The sequence below is a fragment of the Ursus maritimus genome, unplaced genomic scaffold, assembly GCF_017311325.1.
Source record: "Ursus maritimus isolate PB19 unplaced genomic scaffold, ASM1731132v1 scaffold_19, whole genome shotgun sequence".
Classification (NCBI taxonomy): domain Eukaryota; kingdom Metazoa; phylum Chordata; class Mammalia; order Carnivora; family Ursidae; genus Ursus; species Ursus maritimus.
This window is the reverse complement of record NW_024424341.1, coordinates 36,041,672-36,060,772: the sequence shown is the minus strand read 5'-3', so window position 1 is coordinate 36,060,772 and position 19,101 is coordinate 36,041,672. Positions and strand designations below refer to the sequence as shown.

The following is a 19,101-nucleotide window of genomic DNA, read 5'->3' as shown; positions in this document are numbered from 1 at the left end:
GCGTGATTATCTTCCCTTCGTCAAGGCAAGGTCAGTAAATAGATCTGTGTTCTTAAGGTTGTCTTCTAACTTTAGGCACGTCAGTAATTGTGTCACTAGGCACGCTTTACCATGGGCTAGTGATTCTTTCTGGAATCTGTTTCTCCCAGGGCAGCGTGGTTTCTGGTGCGGGTGCGAGAGTAGCGATCTCGTTGTTGACTTGTCGCTGCCTGGTTTTGGGGGCTAGGGGGATCACTGTAGATTTCAAGGTGCCTTTTTTACTGTTCTGGTGAAAATAAAAATTAGTTACCTTGAAGTTCTTTCTAAGGGGCTTTTTTTATTTCCACGGAGTCTTTAAGTTGAATTATCTTTTGGGTACAAAATAGGAATTTGAAAATCTGGGTTTATGCTGGATCAAGTGGGACCTTTTGTCAGATTCAAACCTCAGACAAACAACGAGGCCGCGTGGCAATGCAACACGCACTCGCCTTGTTTCATCTGTTCTTCTCTGTCTTTCCCTCCAACAAGGAGAATCTTATTTTCTCTTCCACTTAGTTCCTGGTGGGATTATCCATAGGGAGCAGGAAATGCCGTATGTTTTTAGCCACAGACGGTGTAGATGTTACCAGCACGGTAAACACCGTGCAGAAAACGTGCGTCCTGTCCAGTGCGGAGGAGAGTGTTGGCTTCAGGGCTAGCCTCGTAGGTTGTATGGTGCTCTCACTGGCAGTGGCTGCTCGAGGCGTTGATGCATTTTTGACTTCTTGATTTGTTTAACACTGTGAACTGTGTCATTTGATTGGGCAGAGGTAAGAGGACTCCACTGTTGGAACATTTGTAATTGTGAGACAAATGCAACAGGTGTCTTAAATCTAAATTTAAAGTATGTGGGCATCAGTTTTAAAAATTAGTTATATTTATCATCGCTTTTAATAATAAAATGCAAAGCGTAGGTATATGTTACCAAATCCACAAAGGTACCTGTGTGTAGCGAGAGCTGCCGGGACGGCGGCCCCTTGTGAACGGCAGCCCCAGGACATAGGCCTTTCAGCAGAATCAGAGGGGACATAAATGTGTATTTTCAGGATTAAAAATACTATGTACCACCATTTCAAGTGAAAATATAAGAGGATGGCATGGAAATGTGGATATACACGTAAGTGTGTTTTGCTAAAACCAAATTAATGGCACTTAAGATGTTTTCCTATTGTGAAAGTTTGCACCGTTGTGACTGAATATTAGATTTTACTGTGATTTTGTTTTGTCAAGTAGCAATTGGAAAATCATTTTATTCCTCAACAACAAAAAATAATTCATTCCTCAACATTTTTGTTTTGTTGTGGTATTATTTTAGGATTGGAGGTTTTAAAGCAGGAAACGGCAGTTGTTGAAAATGTGCCCATTTTGGGACTTTATCAGATTCCAGCTGAGGGCGGAGGCCGGATTGTGCTGTACGGAGACTCCAACTGTTTGGACGACAGTCACCGACAGAAGGGTGAGGGCTGGGGGTGTGGCCACAGAGCGGCTTGGGCTTCTGACCAGTGTACAAACCCTTCGTTCCCCCTTGTCTGTGCAAAGGCACTGGTGCGGTGCTGGAAGATACAGGGCCTGCCACTGTGTGCCCGATGTGCCCGGGCAAGTCCCCCATGGCTTTGGCTGTGTGGCACCTTCGCTCGGTGTCTAAATCTGGACACATGGAGCAAGCTGAACCAAACTGTGTGTACAGGCTGCACTGCCCTCCCCGCCGTGCCGCTGTCCTCATGCGGGCGGAGGCCGGACTGTCGCGTTTCAGTGGAGAGGCTCTCTGCCTGGCTCTGCCCGCCCCCGCGTCCCCCTCTGGAGTCTGTACGTCCTGGGCGCTGCTGTGTGGGGTGCCCTTCCCAGGTCGGATCCACTCTTCCTGGAGGGCCAGCGCTTGGCTCTCCTCCCAGACTTGGAAATTTGGCTGTTGTGAGCCGTCCTTAGTGGGGGCGTTCAATATCCTCGTCGGGCATGGGGGGAGCTAGCAAGGGGGACTGATCCTTGGCATTCCTCCGCTTTTTCGCTATCTCTCAACACGTACTCCAAATTTGGGGTTTTAAGCCTGGACACAAACTGTTTCTTTCTCATTTTGTGAAGGAGGACATGGGATATGAAAGTGATGCATCTTTCGGCCTGGTGATGTGCCGACACAGCAGGGTCTAAAGCTCGTCTTCGGGCTCCCTGGAGAATGGGGCCGGGGCCAGGGGCCAGAGCCTCACATTTGCAGATGGGAACCCGGCCCGAGCAGAGAGCGAAGCCACTGGAGCGTGAGCTGGGAGCTGTGTGTCTCTCTGAGTGAAGTTGAGCTTGACTAAATTCCCAGCATTTTGTGTAAATCCTTAGAATATGATTGGTCTTTTTAAAAAGGTTAAAGTGACAGTTGAAAGAAGATTAGTGTTTTATTTCCATAGAGATTTTCTTTTAAGACTGGAGATCTCCTGGTAAGAGTCTTTATTAAAATTTTAAATGCCTGAGAGGACTGTCCTGGTTCTAAATCTCGCGGCGGTGCTTCAAGCACGCGGCCAGAGTGCCCTTAAGTGAGCGAAGTGCTTGCTGGCGACGTATGTCGGCGGCCTGTCCGGTCCCGGCTGGTGGCCGTGGGACTGCAGTGGCAGACATGGACAGAACCCATGTGAGGCAGTGGGTCTAGGTTTACAGATGCTGAAGCATCTCAGTGTCCTGATGAGAGGACCCTCTGTGTGGGTCTGTGATGAGGGCTGTCGGCTGCAGCCCAGCGCCTGGACGTCTGCCGGGTCCCACAGAATGACCGTTTCCTGTTCCTGTATGTTGCGTAGGGCCCGCTGGTCCAATTACTAGACTTTGCACTTGTACTGACCTTGAACTCACTTGCCAGTGGAGTGCACACAAGGTCCTGGCTCACCCCTCGAAGTGTAGATCCAGATCCTTCCCCAGTACAGCCTCCGGGAGTTGGCAGAAGCTCTGGTGCCCTGTTCTCTGGGCGATTCTTTGCTCCATGAGTGTCACGTGGTGGCCATCCCTGAGTGGACTCCGTTCTGTCCTCATCATGAGGGGCCCAGAGCCATGTGGCACTCGGGCAGCCTGTCCAGCCCAGCACCCAGTGGCACTGACCCACCTGAGTCCTGGGGCCGGGAGTGAAGCCCACAGTCAGGTCCCGTGTGTCATGCTGGTCTTTGTGGGCTGGCGCTGACTGTGGAGGATGTGCGTGTCTCAAGAATAGGTGATCTCGCCTCCCATTTCTCGTTCGAGGGGCTTTCGTTTTCCTGTAGGGATTCCTTAAAAATACTCAAATCCCTAAACAGCATGCCTGTTGAACCCACAGACTGCTTTTGGCTCCTGGATGCGCTCCTCCAGTACACGTCCTATGGGGTGACGCCTCCCAGCCTCAGTCATTCCGGGAACCGGCAGCGCCCTCCCAGTGGAGCCGGCTCGGCCACTCCAGAGAGGATGGAAGGTGAGTGAGTGTGGGGGGCGCTTGGCTGCTTCAGGAGGCCATTGTGCCTGCTGGAAACAGAGCCTATTGGCGAGCCCCCGGCTGTTCTCCTAGGAATAGAAAGGACGTGCACTCCAAGGTCCTCGCACTGCCCCGAGTTAGCATGTATCGTCCCCTCTCATAGATGGAGCCCTGGCTCCTGGGGTTCTGTGGGTAGAAGGGCCAGCATTTCTGAGCACTTACCAAGTGCCAGGCACACAGATCACCTCCCCAGGGCCTCTCAGAGCTCTGGGAAAATAGATACCGTTCTTTCCAGTTCACAGATGAAGAGACAGGAGTTGAGAGGTGTAACTGGTCGAGGTCACTGGGTGGTGAGCCGTGGTGACCTGCGGCCTAGCCCACTGTGTGTGAGGCAGGGCTGGCCTGCGTGCGCTCAAGGCTGGATTGCTCAGGTCCTCACTGCCGGGACCACCAGAAGCATAGTGTGAGCCGCAGATAAAATTCTAAATCTTCCAGTGGCCGCGCTAAAAAAAGTAAAAAGAAACAGGTGAAATTCATTTTAGTGAAGTTCTTTGGCCCCGTAGACCAAAATATTATTGAAACGTGACACTCAACCCCTTTCGGTTGCTCAGTACCCATACATGGCTACAGTCCTGGACAGCGCAGGTCTAGAAATAAATTTTGAACTTTGAAAGTGCACTTTTTTTTTTTTTTTTGCTTGAGAATACTCCAGAAGAGAAAGCTTTTTTTCCTGAAGCATATCTACAGGTTAGAGTCCTCGAGTATAGCCTTGTGTGTGGAAATGTGGTCAGTACGGCCATGCGTATGGTGTGGCCACTTTAAAGGCAGTGGCCCTTCTGCTCTATTCACTCATGGTGAGCAGTGAGCACACGTCCCCCCTGGGGGCACCGGTCAGTGCTTGCACCTGAAGCTCCTGGGAGCCAGGTTAACAGGGCACGTGGCGGGCCTGTTGGCAGGAAAACAGACAGGCTGAGGCCCCTCAGTTGTCTCCGTGCGTCTTCCTAACAACCATGGTTTTGTGTCGCTGGCGTTGCTGCCGCCCCAGGGAACCACCTGCACCGGTACTCCAAGGTCCTCGAGGCCCGTCTGGGAGGCCCGGAGCCTCGGGCTCTGCCGGCCTGTCCGCACCTGTCATGGGCCAAGCCACAGCCTTTAAACGAGACGGCTCCCAGGTTAGTGCTTTCCTGTGCTTTTCCACTCCTTCTGCGGGGTTTGTGATTCATTACTCTTTTTTTATAAGAGAGAATGGAATTTTACTGACATCATTATCAAATCATCAGATCTTCCAGCTTGTCATTTTGTGATGTTATTTAAGTCGGTGAGCCCCCATGTCGACCTTTAGATTGATGCTCTCTGGTGGTACCTGCTAAAGAAGTGCTTGGGGTGATTAGCGTTTTGTTAGGCTTGCTTGATTCTTGCTTGAAAAGCTGCGCTCTGACAGTGCTGTCACTTGAGCAGAAGCTCTGACTCCTCTGGTATGGGGTTCGAGAGTCGAGTGCTCCCTGTTTGTGATGCAGATTCTGAGACGCTGACAGGTTCTTCCAGCAGCCCGGGGGGCTGCAACTGCCGGAGGTGTGCGTTCCCACTGTGGCCTGGCCGCGCGTGTCTGTGCCCTTCCCCCCGGTCCCCGTTGCCCCTGTGTGCATGGTGTCCGGACGCTGCGGGTCTGCCTGCTGCTTCACCCCACCGACTCCATCGAGCCCTTCCTCTGCGCCTTACTCCTGCTGTTTCTTCCAGGCACTGCGGCTAGCTGAGCATGCTGCTTCCCGTGTTTTCTCCCCCTCACTACTCCTCCCTGTTCCTGGCAAGAAGAATGGGGGCTTGTCCTGATTTGGGGTCCTGGCACAGGGAGGCAGGGGCCCGTGTTGCAGGACAGCTCTCTTTCGAGCGGTGCTGCGGGCAGCTGTCGCCTTCACTGGCAGCACAGCTCACACCTCCTGGCCGGTGGGGCTCCCCACCAGACTGCCCACTTAGTTTGAGTCTCGGTGGGTACAGGCTTTGGTGTGGCTGGGGCTGGGGGTGGCAGGGACAGAGGACTACCGTCGACGCTGTGAGCCACCAGGAGGAGGATGCCCGCACGTCGTGAACAGACTACTCAGTGCTCTGCTCACGGACTGTTCGTCCTCTTGAGAACTCGCTCGGCAGAAGACTGTGCGATTGTAAAGTCTTCACGTCGTCTTTACATCAGCTGTTTCTTCCCGAAACTTTAATTACAGAGTACTTTTCCATTCTAGTTGATATCCCATCATTTAAAAATTTCTGATAAGATTGCATTTTTGCATCCCATTTATTCATAGCCACCCATTATCGGAGCATTCGACCAGATTTTCATTCCAGCTGTGGTCAGCAGTTCTTATTGAGGGGACAGTTAGTTTTGGCCAGAGTTGCCAAAGCCCACTTTTTCCCCGCAGTGCTGTTTGGGCCTCAGAAGCAGATAAGGCTGTCCTTGGTCCTTATGCGTGCCTGTGTCAGGAGTCTGTCCGCCACCAGCCGGCCATCAGGGATGGCATACAGCGCCTGGGAGTTGGCGTCAGCCAGCACTCTCAGGAACTGCTCTTAACATGCCCATCAGGCTCTTCCTTACCTCACACAAAGCATCTTGTTGAAAATTACTTTCAGTCCCCAGAGACCTACAGCTGGGTCGCAATTCTGAAGCTGAGAGATCTGAGACCATGTCAGACGGCTCCAGACGGTCGTGGAAAAGCCTGGTGTCTTTCAGTCCAGTGCTGAGCACAAGTTTCTGTCTGTCTCTGAAATGACCCCTTTGTCGGTTTCGTTGTTGGGCATCAGGTGTCCTCAGAGCATTCACGGGAGTGTGACACCCGAGAGGAACCTGTGGGTGGGGTGACCCCTCTGTCTTTCTGTTGGAGTGTCACGAACTTCTCAGACTGAAACATAGTGTGTGGTTTTCCACGATTGGTCACCTGGAAAATGCCATTGCCAGATACTTACATTCTGGAGCAGGATCTCATGTCAGAATTAAAGCACAGCCCCGCATCTGTTCAGCTGCAGGGCGGAGAGCTCATCCGGCCTGGATTTCATAACTTCACCTCGTCAGTTTAATTTCCAGAGGATGACACTGAAGCGGAAAGTTAAACCCTGTAGTCAGGACAGGTGGTCGCGCTCACCGGCATCTTCCAAGCAGCTGCCCAGCTGCAAGTAGGCGAGAGTAGTTTCTCTCTTCGCTGCGCAGAAAGCGCCTTCTCAGACTCGGGGTCGCCCCATGCCCCTTCACCCCAGGTGCCGAGAGAACGGAGTCTCTTCGCCTCAGTCGGCCAAAGTACAAGACAAGCCAACAGCTTGTGGAAGAATAAGAAGCAGAAAAGTGGGTTCACAATCAGCAGACACACTGTACTCCTTTCCCCCCGGGTCGGCCAGAGCAGGCTTCTGTCGGCCTCTTTGCACTCTGCTCTCATCAAGGCGCCCCTGCCCCAAGCTTCCGCTGCTCTGTGCAGCCTGTTGGTCTCTCCATTCTTCAGGTATGGTCCTGAAATGTTGGGGTCTCAGAATCAGAAACGAGAATAGCAGTGCTACTGCTGTAGTGAGGCCAGCACATTCACAGAGCGGACATGTTTCCTTTCTTCCTCGTCCTGGCCCAGCAGGCAAGGCTGATGCTCATTCCCACGGTTTGCTTCTCTTGACTGCTCCGCTGTTACTGGTTTATGGGTCTGCCTCATCGTCCCTGCTCGTGGTGGCGTCCTTGAGGACAGAGAGGATGTCTGGTTCCCAGCACCCTTGCTGGTCCGCATTCATCGGAAAGCAGGCTCCGCCGGCTGCGGTGCCTTGTGGCAGAGACGTCCACACACCATCCCGCCAGCCTCGGAGCCCTGAGCCCCAGCTTCAGCTCCTGTCCTCAGGCTCCTTTCAGAGGTTAATGTGTGGTTTCCTCTCCCACTGCTTGGTGACGTGTCCAGTGTAAGCAGAAGCAGGCTCTGTGGGGCCTGTGAGGAACACAGTAGAACTGACCTCTACTCACAATACTCAGATCTCATGCATATGGACTTGACATTTCTGTCTTGGGACCTAGAAGCTGTCACTAGTGTTGCTATGCATTTGGGCTTGGGCAGGTGTCAGTGGAACATCACTTCACCGTTCTCTTTAAATAACATTTTTATTTCTTAGGCATTGGCTAAGCATCATAGGCTAGTACAATTGCTTATTTTTATTTTCTTTTAATCCATTTTTTATGAAGTAATCTTTGGAAACATCAGAAGCTGCTCTCCATCGACCTGGACAAAGTGGTATTACCCAACTTCCGATCGAACCGCCCTCAAGTGAGACCATTGTCTCCTGGAGAGAGCGGTGCCTGGGACATTCCTGGAGGTCAGTTCTTAGGTGCTTCAATGTGCTTGACCCTACTCTGGTTTGTTCTGGTGCTTCCCTGTCCCCCGCAGGGTGGGCCAGATGCTCCTGTCTTTGCCTTCCCGGGAGCATCTGGTCCAGGCTTTGTGGTGCGAATCAGCGAAGCCAGAAGTGGGCCTAAAGGATTAACACACCGTGTTGCCTTCAGAACATTCTCCCCTGATTTTCAAATTTGAAGTTCTTTCATGATAGCCAGGTGTTACACTTAAAATTCTTCCAGTAGAGTAACTTGCACACTCTTGTCAAAATTCTGCAAAATGTCCCCTCCATGGGCAGTGACTTTTGGCCTGACTCGACTATTTGGCACAGGTTCTCCCTTACCTGAAACGACCGGTATCCGGTCATTCCAGCAAGGCGTGGGCACCAGTTTCCCTCTGGAGATCCCTGTGGTCTTCAAGAGGTTACAGCTCCCCGTGGGATTCCTGGTTCCAGGAGCTGGCGCCATGGCCCTTGTGTTCCAACCCTGGGAACATTGTGTGGTGATGCCAGGCTCCTGAGGGCCTTGCCTGCAGTCATGGTCAGTTCTGGAACCAGGGGCCGTCCAGTTGCCTCTCTTGACTTCTGACCACGTGTCCCATCTGTGGAAGGCTTTCCCAGGAGGGTGGGGGCATGGCCAGCCATCCTTACTCCCTGCCTGACGTCCCCCATCTTCCTCCCACTCAGCTACTCTGACACCAGCACCTCCTCTCCTTCCCAGTGTCCAGACTTGTCCGTCTTCCAACGCACTTAGGGAAACCAAAAGCAGCTCTAGGCACCCCTATCGTCGGTCGTCTGTGACAGAAGGGCCAGTCACGGGCTCCGTCTGAGGTGGGCATAGGGAGTGGAAGGAGCAAAAACCTCACATAAGACAGCCCTCCCACCCCACTCCCGAGGCCGCTAATCTGAGAATCTCCCGTTTGTTCTCTGAATGGCCTGGGTCACTTCACCTAAGGTTTCAAACTGTTATGTTTGCCCCGGAAGCCTCGCTGATGCGGTTAGCTAGCGTTTTGTTTCTGACGAGTCTGCCTCCGAGGCATGGAGGCTGTGGCCGAACAGCTCTGGTGCTCCTAACCGTTGCTGCTGTGCTCTTGCAGGGATCATGCCTGGCCGCTACAACCAGGAGGTGGGCCAGACCATCCCCGTGTTTGCCTTCCTGGGAGCCATGGTGGTCCTGGCCTTCTTTGTGGTGCAAATCAACAAGGCCAGAAGCAGGCCGAAGCGCAGGAAGCCCAGGGTGAAGCGCCCCCAGCTCATGCAGCAGGCTCACCCACCAAAGACCCCTTCGGTGTGACAGCAGACCAGCCGACCGTGAGAGCCAAAGAGAGCCTTCGAGGACGGCCGTAAGGGGCAGCCCACTGGAAAGGGATCACGTCTCCAGCTGCAGCGTCGTTGAGTCTGTCCTCAGTGGGCCTCGCGGGGTCCTGCGGGAGGGGCTCGTGGGTCAGCCTCTGGGGAGACCTCCTGTGGCCGCGGCGTGCACCCAGGGAGGGCTTGGGCAGGCTGGCTGGGGGCTCCTGACCCGAGGGGGCGTGCCGCGTTACACCAGCGAAAGCTCTGACCAAGCTGAACTGTGCTCGTCAAAGGCTATTTTCTATATTTATTGTTGGGAAAAGTCACTTTAAAGACTTGTGCTATTTGGAAGCAAAGCTATTTTTTTTGTCAGTGGAATGCGGTTTTTTACTATGACATCATGAGGAATAACACAGATTCCGTGACCTCCTTTTCGATGAAAGGACAGACTGAGATTTGAAGGAAACTTGCACAGATCTGTGAAACATAGACCTTCGCTTTATTTTTATAAGTATCAACTGCCATCATGTTTTGTAATTTGGGGTCTTGATTTCACCATTGTCGGTGAAGAAAATTTTCAATAAATATGCATTACCTGTATGAAGCTGAAAAGAAGGGTGTAACAGGCTCTTCTTCCACCTGCCCCCTTTCTCCCTGATGACCGCGTGGAACGGGTTCCCAGTGAGTCTGCTGGGCGGCGGGGGTGGGTGGTGGATGTCCGAGCTATAATTCACATACTATAAAATTCTCTGACATGTCCAATTTAGTGGTTTTTAGTATATTCACAAGGTTGTGTAATCATCACCCTTGTGATTCCAGAACATTTCCATCATCCCCAAAACACACTGTTCCCATTAAGAAAGCAAGCTTATTCCTTCCGTCCCACCCCACGGCAGCCCCTCCTGTACCTGGAGGAACCTGGCCCGAACATTTCACATACGTGGAATCGTGCACTCTGTGGCCCGTTGTTTCCGCTTAGCACATTTGTAAGATGCACTCGTGTGGTAGCATGACCAGGATGTCATGCTTTGTCGTGGCCGGGCCACCAGTGTGGCGCGTGGAGGGGCTCACTTTGTATACCCTTTCCTCAGTCGGTGGACATCGGGACTGTCCTTTGTGGTGCGTAGAAGTACTGATGCTAAGAGTGTTTGTGTGCAGGCTTTTGCATGGACATCAGTTGTCATCTCCGTTGGGTGTGAATACCCAGAAATAAGATCTTAGAGCACCACGTTTGCTTTTCTGAGGAACTGCCAAGCTTTCTTGTCCAGAGCGAGCACGCCATTTTGTATTCCCAGCAGCGGGGCACAAGGGTCCCGGGCTCTCCGGTCCTCACCCCGGCCCGTGACCGGCCATCCTTCTAGCACAGCGTGGGTGTTGAGTGTTGTCTTCATTGTGGTTGGGTTTTGCATTTTCCTAAAGACGAATGCTGTTGAACATCTTTTCACGTGTTTGTGGGCCATCTGTACGTCGTCTTCGGAAGCGTGTCTCTTTGGATTCAGTTTGTAATTGGGTTTTCTTTATCACGGAGTTGCAAGAGCTGTTCCTATATTCTAGGTCCAGGTCCCTTATCAGGTATGTGAATTGCAAGTGTTTTTTCTCATTCTGTTGGTTGTCTTTTCACTTTCCTAATTGTCTCCTTTGAAGCATGAAAGTGTCTGATTTTGACGAAAGCCATTTTATCTGCCAGGTGCCATTCATAGGAAACCGTGACCTAATCCAAGGGAGTCCATTAATACTTAACCCTTGCCCGTCCAGTCTGTTTCTGTATGCCAGCTGGCTGACCTCAGCCTTCACGTTGTGGGTGAAGGACAGACTGACCAGAGGGGCAGAGGCCATGTGGGGTCAGGTGCTGCTGAGATCCTGGGAAGAAAAAGGCTCAGGCCACGGGCTGAGGGAGAAGTCGCTAAGGCCCACCTCTCCCTGCGATGGGCCATCCTTGGAGGTCACATTGGTGACCTGACTGCACCCTGGCTGCTGTTGCTCCCTGGCTTTGGAGGCATCTGTTAGGTCCGCACAAAGCTCTCTCTGCCCCAAGCAGCCCTGAGGACGTACAGTAGCCCCGTGGTCCTCAGGTGAGCCATGGATCCGAGGGTAGCTTCAGAGTGTCAGAGCCAGGGGTGTGTGCTGTTTGTTGTGGGGCCTTCTGGTCCTGCTGCCTGTCCTCCACAGGTGTGGGCTCACCACCTGCTGCTCTGGGGGTCACAGCCTGTCCTCGTCCACAGGCTCAGTTAGGTCCTGGGAGTGAGGGCATGACCTCGGTGTAAGCCAGCAGGTTGTGGGAGCTGGGACTGGCTGGAACACCCAGGCCTCCTCTTGAGGACAGGACATCTTTCGATTTTTTCCAGAGAAGCCTGAAACCTGGAGTATACTGGCAAATGATTGAATTAGAGACATTTTTTGTGACTTAGACTCTCTCTCCATCTCTGTTGTAAAGTCCTCCTAACACCACAGGCCATGTGGTTGTGGAGTGAAGTTCTGGACCCCAGAGTCTCCATGCCGGCTGAAGGCTGTGGGTACGCTTGTCTCTCTGGGGACTTGGACATCTCCTCCCTGAAAGATGGAACTTGGACCCGGGAGTGTCTCCTGTTCCTGCCTACTGGGAAGGTCCTTCACCTGGCCTTCGAGGTCAGGGTCCACGTGTGTGTCCCTTGCCTTCAGGACTGGCTCTCCTGTTTAGATGGGGTGGACCGTGCCAGCCTGGGATTGAGTGCTCTCATGGCAGCCTCAGGGCACACACGTGTATGGTTTAGGTTTGGGCGTAGGGTCCGTAGGGTCACACGGTTGGGACAGGACAAGAACAGAAAAGTTGTTAGCGTAGCAGGATTTTTAGGGACCACAGCCCCACCAAGGGAACCTGCATGGGGGATGACCGTAGCAAGGTAAAGTTCTGTAGCAACCGTGTGAAGACTCTAGTGGGCCTCTGGGTACAGGGCAGATTCATAGCCGTCCTGGAGCCCTGAGCGTGGAAGGGGGTGTGCCTGGGAGCTGGCAGCCTGTTCTCTGATGTGCCTGCCAAAAAGCACTGTGTTCTTAGACATGTAGCGTATAAAAAAGAAGGTGGATCCTTTGCTTTCTGCCAGCCAGGGGAGTAGTACCAGGAGCTGTGTGCCGGGCTGACCGCGCCAGGTAGACTGTGTGCATGGAGTCTCTCTGCACAGCCGGGGGCCCGGACCCTTGCCCAGAACCACACAGCTGGTGCAGGCAGGATTGAACTGAGCCTGAGCGCCTCGCTTTCGGGACAGTGACGCTAGGCGGATGACTGGATGTGGAGGCCTTGGACAGAACCGTGGGAGGACGGGAGGGGACAAAGGAGTAGGTGAGGCTGAGCTGAGAGAGGTTTTCAGTGGGGAGCGCTTCCCCGGAAAGGGGACAAGGTCTCTGGAGAGAACCAGTTGATGATGGGGTCTGGAAGACTGATGCTGTCTCCTAGAAGAGAGCCCTTGTCGCTGGTTGCACTGGGATGCCCAGGGTCCACCTGGGAGGCATGTTCTGGAGAGGACGTCACCATCCGGGCACAGGTGTCGAACTGCAGCCCTGACTCTAGCCTCAGCCTGCCTGGAGTCCAGTTCCAGCCCAGCCGCTTCCTGCCTGTGGGCCTTCATCAACCCACCATTACCACAGATACATCTGGGTGTCCCCAGGGACCCTGGGGTCCCTGTGAGGGCAGGCTGGGCATGGAGGTTGGGCCCCAGGGCTCTTCCCTAACGTTGTTGTCACTTAGGAGCCAGGCAGGGGTCCTGTCTGCAGGAACCTTGAAGGTACTGTGTGCAGGTGGGCTGGAAATGGGGATGGCTAGGTGCCCTGTCGCCACCCTCAGTCCCGCCTGTGTAAGGGGACACGAGGGTCTGAGGTCTTCTTACACGTGCCCGTGTCCATCCTGTGCTCCTACAGGAGAGGGCCCCACGCACGGTGGCCCTGAGGGCACCTGCCCCAGCAGCGAGTGCACACACGCATTGTGTCTGCAGAGTTCTCACCACCGCCCGGCATTGGCCCGGGTCTTGCGTGCATGATGCCACCTGGGCGTCTCAGCCACCTGTGATGCTCTCACGGCCATTGCCCAGGTGAGAAAACCAAGGTGAGACCAGCATCCCAGCCCAGCTCTGGCCTGGGCCTGGGCCCCTTGACGCCAGGCTGCTTTCCCTTTTCCCATGGCAGGAAGGATGCCTACTTACCGGTGATAATGGGGATGCTACTCGGGTTTAGATTTGCTGGACGCAAAGTGGAATCGAGGATTCTTGTGTATAGATTAAGTAGAAAATTCCAGGGAAATAGTAAGATTTTTTTTTCTTTCTTTTTTTTCTTTTAATTTATTTATTCAACAGAGATAGAGACAGCCAGCGAGAGAGGGAACACAAGCAGGGGTAGTGAGAGAGGAAGAAGCAGGCTCATAGCAGAGGAGCCTGATGTGGGGCTCGATCCCATAACGCCGGGATCACTCCCTGAGCCGAAGGCAGACGCTTAACCGCTGTGCCACCCAGGCGCCCCTGTTGTTTGTTTGATGGTTGGTACTACTCAGATAGGCAGACATTAACACACAGGATGTTGGTTTCGTTTGCCGGTGACACAGGGCACTGCAGGTGAGTAGTTAGACATACACATTCCTAGGTCTGGCCCCAGACTTAAAATCATTGGCTCCTTGGGAGGAGCTTTGAAACCTGTTTTAAAAGCTCCCCGAGGTAAACAACTACCCTAGGCGTAGACCCAAAAGAATTGAGAACAGGTGTTTGAGCAAAACCTGTGCCTGACCGTTCACAATAGCCAAGAGCTTTCACAACCCAGATGTGTGTGTCAGCAGATGAGCGGATGAGCAGAAAGAAGCACATCCAGACACCAGGACGTTTTTCAGCCACTAAAGGATGACGTACTGATCATGAACCTCGGAAACGTCCTGCCGAGTGAAGGAAGCCAGACACAAAAGGCCACAGATTGTGTGATTGCATGTATGTGAAATGTCCAGGACAGGCGGCTGCAGGGACAGACTGCTGGCTAGCGTGTGGGGCAGGGCGGGTAGTGACTGCTGACAGGTATAGGGCTTTCCTTTGGGGGATGGAATGTTCTGGAACTACGTGGCAGCAGTGGTTGCACAACATTGTAAGCGTGCCGTACGCCACCGGACTGTATGCTAAAATGGTGGATTTCATGTTACGTAATTTACCACCAAAACCCCCAAATCTCCCCAGGGGCTTCTTGTACCAGGCATGGGGGCAGGGAGGCTGAGGAGCCCAGGGGTCAGGACCCAGGTGACAGACCCTGCAGGGGCCGGGCGCCTTCCTCGCAGTCCTGTTATCAGCCTGCTGTCTGGCTGCTGCAACAGCCCCGCCCCCTCCTTTGGCTTCAAGGGTGCTGTGCCCTCTGTTCACCCAGAGCTGGGTTCTGGGTCCTAAGTCGGGGCACCATCCCCTCATTGTGGGGGTGGGGGCAGCAGCACTTGGCATGGCTTGTGCCCTGGGTTGTGTGTCACCCGGAGGCCCATCCTCTGCCCCACAGAAGAGACCCTTGCGGTTGAGTGTGGGGCAGGGTGGGTGGGTGGGGGTCTGCGAACCTCCAGCCTCTCTGAGGGGCCCAACCTTCAGAATTCAGGGTGCTGGGTGAATGCATTTCCTGTTGCCACTGTGACAAGTTTCTGTGAGGTTGGGGCTGAGAGTACATTTATTCTCCTATGGTTCTGGCAGTTGGAAAGCCAGAATCAGCCTCGTGGGCTGAAAACAGGTGTGGGCGGTGCTGGTTCCCTCTGGAGGCCTCCGGGAGAACCCGCTTCCCGGCCTTTTCCAGCCTCTAGAGGGGCCTGCGTTCCTCCGGCTCCTGGCCCTTCCTCCACCTTCTAAGTCCTGACCCTGCCTTCTCTCTGACCTCTGACCCCTCCTGTGTCCCTGTGGTAAGGACGCTGTGATGGTATGTAGGGCCCACCTGGCTCATGCAGGACACTCACACCATATCAAGGTCCCTAGTTGTCATCGGCAGAGTCCCTTTCGCTGTGTATGTTCACGTGTTCACAGGTTCTGGGATCAAGATGAGGACATCTTCACGGGCCGTCACTCAGCCGCACACGCTGGGTCTCTGTCCCTGAGCTGTGGTGCGTTTGTGCAAGAGAACTTTGGGTCCATGGTCAGCTGCTGTGGGTGGAGCCGCCGTGACCGGCCACGGGCTCCCGTCCTAAGAGCTGAGGCTTCGCTCCTTCAGCGGCTGCTTCACCCCTGCAGGCTTCTGTTAAGCTGCCCGAGGCCCGGGGCCGACGTGGGGGGACACGGGGGCCGTGGGCCGGGGAGCACAGGTGAGGCAGGGTCCCTGCCTGCCCAGAACTGTGCTTCTCCTCCAGAGCACCTGAGCAGCTCTCGGGGTGCGTGTGGAGATCCGGATACCTGCCCTGTTCCAGAGCACCGTCCTCTGAAGCTCTCAGGGTGAGTCCAGCTCTGGTTCCTTCAGGATTCTTGGGCAGCCAGTGTCCAGAACACTGTCCCAGAAGCTCAGAAGCAGACTGAGGGAAAGACACAGAAATACCAGTAATGGAGTTTGACATGCACTATTCCAGACAATATCTACCGCTCCCTTCTGTGCCGAGAGCACGTTCTCCTGAGTCCTCCCAACAGCCCTGTAGGGTGGGAACTGTGGTGAGCCCATTTCCCAGGTGGTCCCAGTGAGGCGCAGAGCCAGTGCACAAGGGGAGCCAGGGACTCCAGCTCCTGGGACCTGCCCTCATCCATCTTCCAGAACTTTCTAATGGGTGTGAGCACAGAGGTCCAGAGAAACAAGCAAGGTCTTTCTCCCTGCAGTTCTGAGCCTGTCACGTGACCCATACTCTGTGGCGAAGAGCAGAGCTGGACGCTGGAGAAGAACCGTTGATGACAGGTGCTCCCCTGTTGGGATGACGCAGAAGGGGGACGGCTCCCGCGTGTGGGTACTGGGCCGAACTACCACCTTCCCTGTCTACTGGTCCACCGAGGCGCCAGTGTGCACCCGAGCTGCCCGCCCCCACGGATGGAGCCCCCCAGGGCGCCTCTCTGAAGCCTGGAAAGGTCACACAGCCCTGGGAGGCCGGCAGGGAGTGCATATCAAAGCCTCTCAGAACTAAGAGGTTTTCCTCACTGAGTGGAATTTCACAGCCCAGTGGCCAATTTCTAAGTCATGCGCGTTAATGGGCAGCTAATGAGGTGTCTAGGCAGGGACCTGGAGGTGCCCCAGGCTCCAGAGCCCGGATTAAGAAGTACAAAGCCAGCCGCAGGCGCAGGCGAGGCTCTTGATCTGCTCTCACTGCCTCGGGGTGGATGTGGGGGAGCCGGTCAGAGGTGCAGCTTTTGAGGCTTGAGCCTGGCTGTGGGCTGTGCCCTCCAGCTGCCTGGGCTGCTGCCCACCCTCCACCTGCCGCCCCCAGGTGCCCAGCACCCTCCTCAGGGGGCCGATGACCTCACTGCTTTCCTGGAAAACCTCCAGAAGGAAGAGGTGGGGTTTCAACATCTGGTACAGCAAGAAAGGCCTTTCCCAGGTTCCCGATCCAGGTCTCTACCTTGGGGGACCGTGGAACACGGAGGCCTTCCTGGGACCCCCAGCTGAGCCTTCACAGGGCCACCCTGCTCCCCTGAATGCCTCCTCTCCTCCCTTCACCAAGGGTGCACAGAATTGTCACCTTCCTCCCGGGAGCTCCTCCAGATGCCCCTGCTCCTGGAGCCTCGTGGTCACTCCCCTCCCTTTGGACCGTGGCTGTTTGTCTAGTCCCCATCTCCTCACAGGTCGCCCCTTCCTGTGGAGTGGAGACCTCTTTCACCTCTGACTCCGTCTGAGTCAGTATTTGTCTAATGACTGAGAACACACTCAGACCCCAGATACGTGGGGAGCAGGGTGCTGAATAGTGTGTCCTAGAGCCTGTGGATGTCACACTATATGGAAAAGATGGAGCCTGGAGCCCCAGCAGCTGGATAAGGCAGGAGGGGTGACCCCCTGGAGGCTTCGGAGGGAGTGTGGCCCTGCCGACACCTCGGTTTCAGGCTTCCAGCACCCAGAACCGTGAGAGTCTAAAGTTCCATTGTTCTAAGCCCCCGGTTTGTGGCAGTTTGTAGGGCAGCCTCGGGAGACTCCTACATGGGGGAAGCCGTGACCTCTTCCTTTCTTCGGGCATCTGTGTCCATCCTGCTATCTGTCTTGCACACACTCACTTCTTCACTCGGGACTTCCTGTCCTGGGCACTGCCAGTCAGCAGGCTGCAGGGGGATGCAGGTTTTGGGATGATACAGCCAGGCCTGAGTCCCAGGCCTGTCCCTAGCCAGTGGTCACGTGCTGAGCGCCTTGCTCTGCCTGCCTGGGCCCAGTGCCTGCCCTGCCTGGAGCACGATGGTGACACCCCCTCGGGATTCGATGTGAGGGCTCAGATGCCTGGCCCCAGCTGTGGGGCCGGGCTCCCCACACTGCTCGCTTGGTGGCAGCCTGAGTGCCACGTGAGACGTGGTCCAGCTCTGCACGTCTGGGCCAACGTCCCAGGTCCCCTTTGCTAACAGGCTGGCCACTCGGCAGGCCCCCTGCTTACTGAACACGCTCTGTGCGGAGCCTGCAAAGGTGTAATCAGTCTGTTGGTGACACACGGATTGAGGCCGTTGGAAACCACACGGAGAAGAAGCCCTTGGCGCTGATCTGGTGTCCGCCAGATAGGACTGATTGGGTGAGGCTCTGGCCCTGGAGATGTTTAACTTCAAGCCGCAGTCCTCAAGAGGTGGTCCCTGCACCAGCTCTGCCGGCCTCACCGGGGAGCAGGTTAGAAATGCAGATGCAGAAATGCATCCGACCCACCGAATGAGAAATGCTGGGCTGTGACACAGCCCTCAATCTGTGTTGTAACACGCCCTCAGGGGCACTCGAAGCTGGGTGCCGGGAGTAGGGTTCACATTTGAATTCGAGGTGTGATGTTCGCGGTCCTGCATTTTCCAGAACAGACGATGTCCTGTACTCTGCTGACGGGGTCTCAGGTCGGAGACGTGGTGTCTGCTCAAAGCATGGTCCGGACCAGCAGCACCCGCCTCCCCGGAGCGTGTGAGTAACGTGGAACCTCGGCTCCACCTGACGTGCGGTGAATTCGAATCGGCCTTTCGACAAGACCGCAGGTGATTCGTGCGCACGTTCGGTTCAGGGGCATCTCGAGGCAGCACCTGCTGACTGCCCGGGGCCTTTGCACGCACTGGAGTCTACCGCAGCCCACTGCGGGCTGCTAGGTGGGCAGACAACTTGCAGATGGGAAACTAGGCTCGGAGAGATCACACATGGCTAGCAAGAGCAGACGCTGAGCTCCAAGCCCTCTCCAGGCCCGGTTCCTCAGACTGGGGGCCTGGAGAGGCACCCTGAACCCAGGTCAGTGGGTGAGATGCGGTGCAGGCCTGCCCCTTGAGCTCTCCCAGCTGCGCTCCCTCCGACCCTCAGGCCATCAGGAAAGCTCCGCCTCCTGGGAGGGGCCTTCACCCTGGTCGGGGAGGGGAGGGAGTCTTAAGACCCCTCCTCAGGCTGGGAATCTCAGAAGCTGTAAGCTCTTGGGACCAGTGGTTGTGACCTCTTGTCCTTGTCCCCGTAGGTGTGGGGATGTGACCCCAACATGTGTTTTCTAAGGCTCCTGTAATTCCTGATTGGTTTACCACCCCCTGGCAGAGCTAGAATCTTCTTTCTTCCACCCGGTGGGGCCCAAGAAATGCAGCTGAACCACCTGGAGTGAGCCGCCTGAGCCCTGTCCCTGAAGGCTGAAGACTGTCTCACCTTGAAGTCTCGGTTTGGGGGTAAGGGCGACGGGCTGGGGTGGGCAGGGAGGAGTGGAGGCCGGCAGAGCAGGGTGAGCGTCTGGGACTGGCCTCCAGCTTGCGTGGGAGGGCCTGAGTGATGATAAAGGGGGGGCAGTTGAGGGCAGAAGGGGTGAGGACCAAGGCCGTGGGGGCAGCACGAGGTAGACCGCGGCATGGGGACATGGGGGCAGATGCGTTGCTCTGACTGGTTTGGGGAGCAAGACGTGTCACAGTTGGGAAGGTGGTGTGAAGACTGCCCCTCCCCCCACCCCGCTGCTGCTTGTAGCC

The 19,101-nt window shown here is 55.0% G+C and overlaps 1 protein-coding gene across 1 annotated transcript in view; it reads left to right on the top strand.

Moving 5' to 3' along the window:
- MBTPS1 (membrane bound transcription factor peptidase, site 1) overlaps positions 1-9,670 on the top strand; it is a 49,818-nt gene extending 40,148 nt beyond the window's left edge. The window contains exons 19-23 of the mRNA XM_040633658.1: positions 1,334-1,474; positions 3,302-3,433; positions 4,479-4,605; positions 7,626-7,756; positions 8,869-9,670. Coding sequence (XP_040489592.1) covers positions 1,334-1,474; positions 3,302-3,433; positions 4,479-4,605; positions 7,626-7,756; positions 8,869-9,065 — 728 coding nt within the window. The 3' untranslated portion in view covers positions 9,066-9,670. The remainder of the gene's footprint in view (positions 1-1,333; positions 1,475-3,301; positions 3,434-4,478; positions 4,606-7,625; positions 7,757-8,868) is intronic.
- The last annotated feature ends 9,431 nt before the right edge of the window (positions 9,671-19,101 follow it).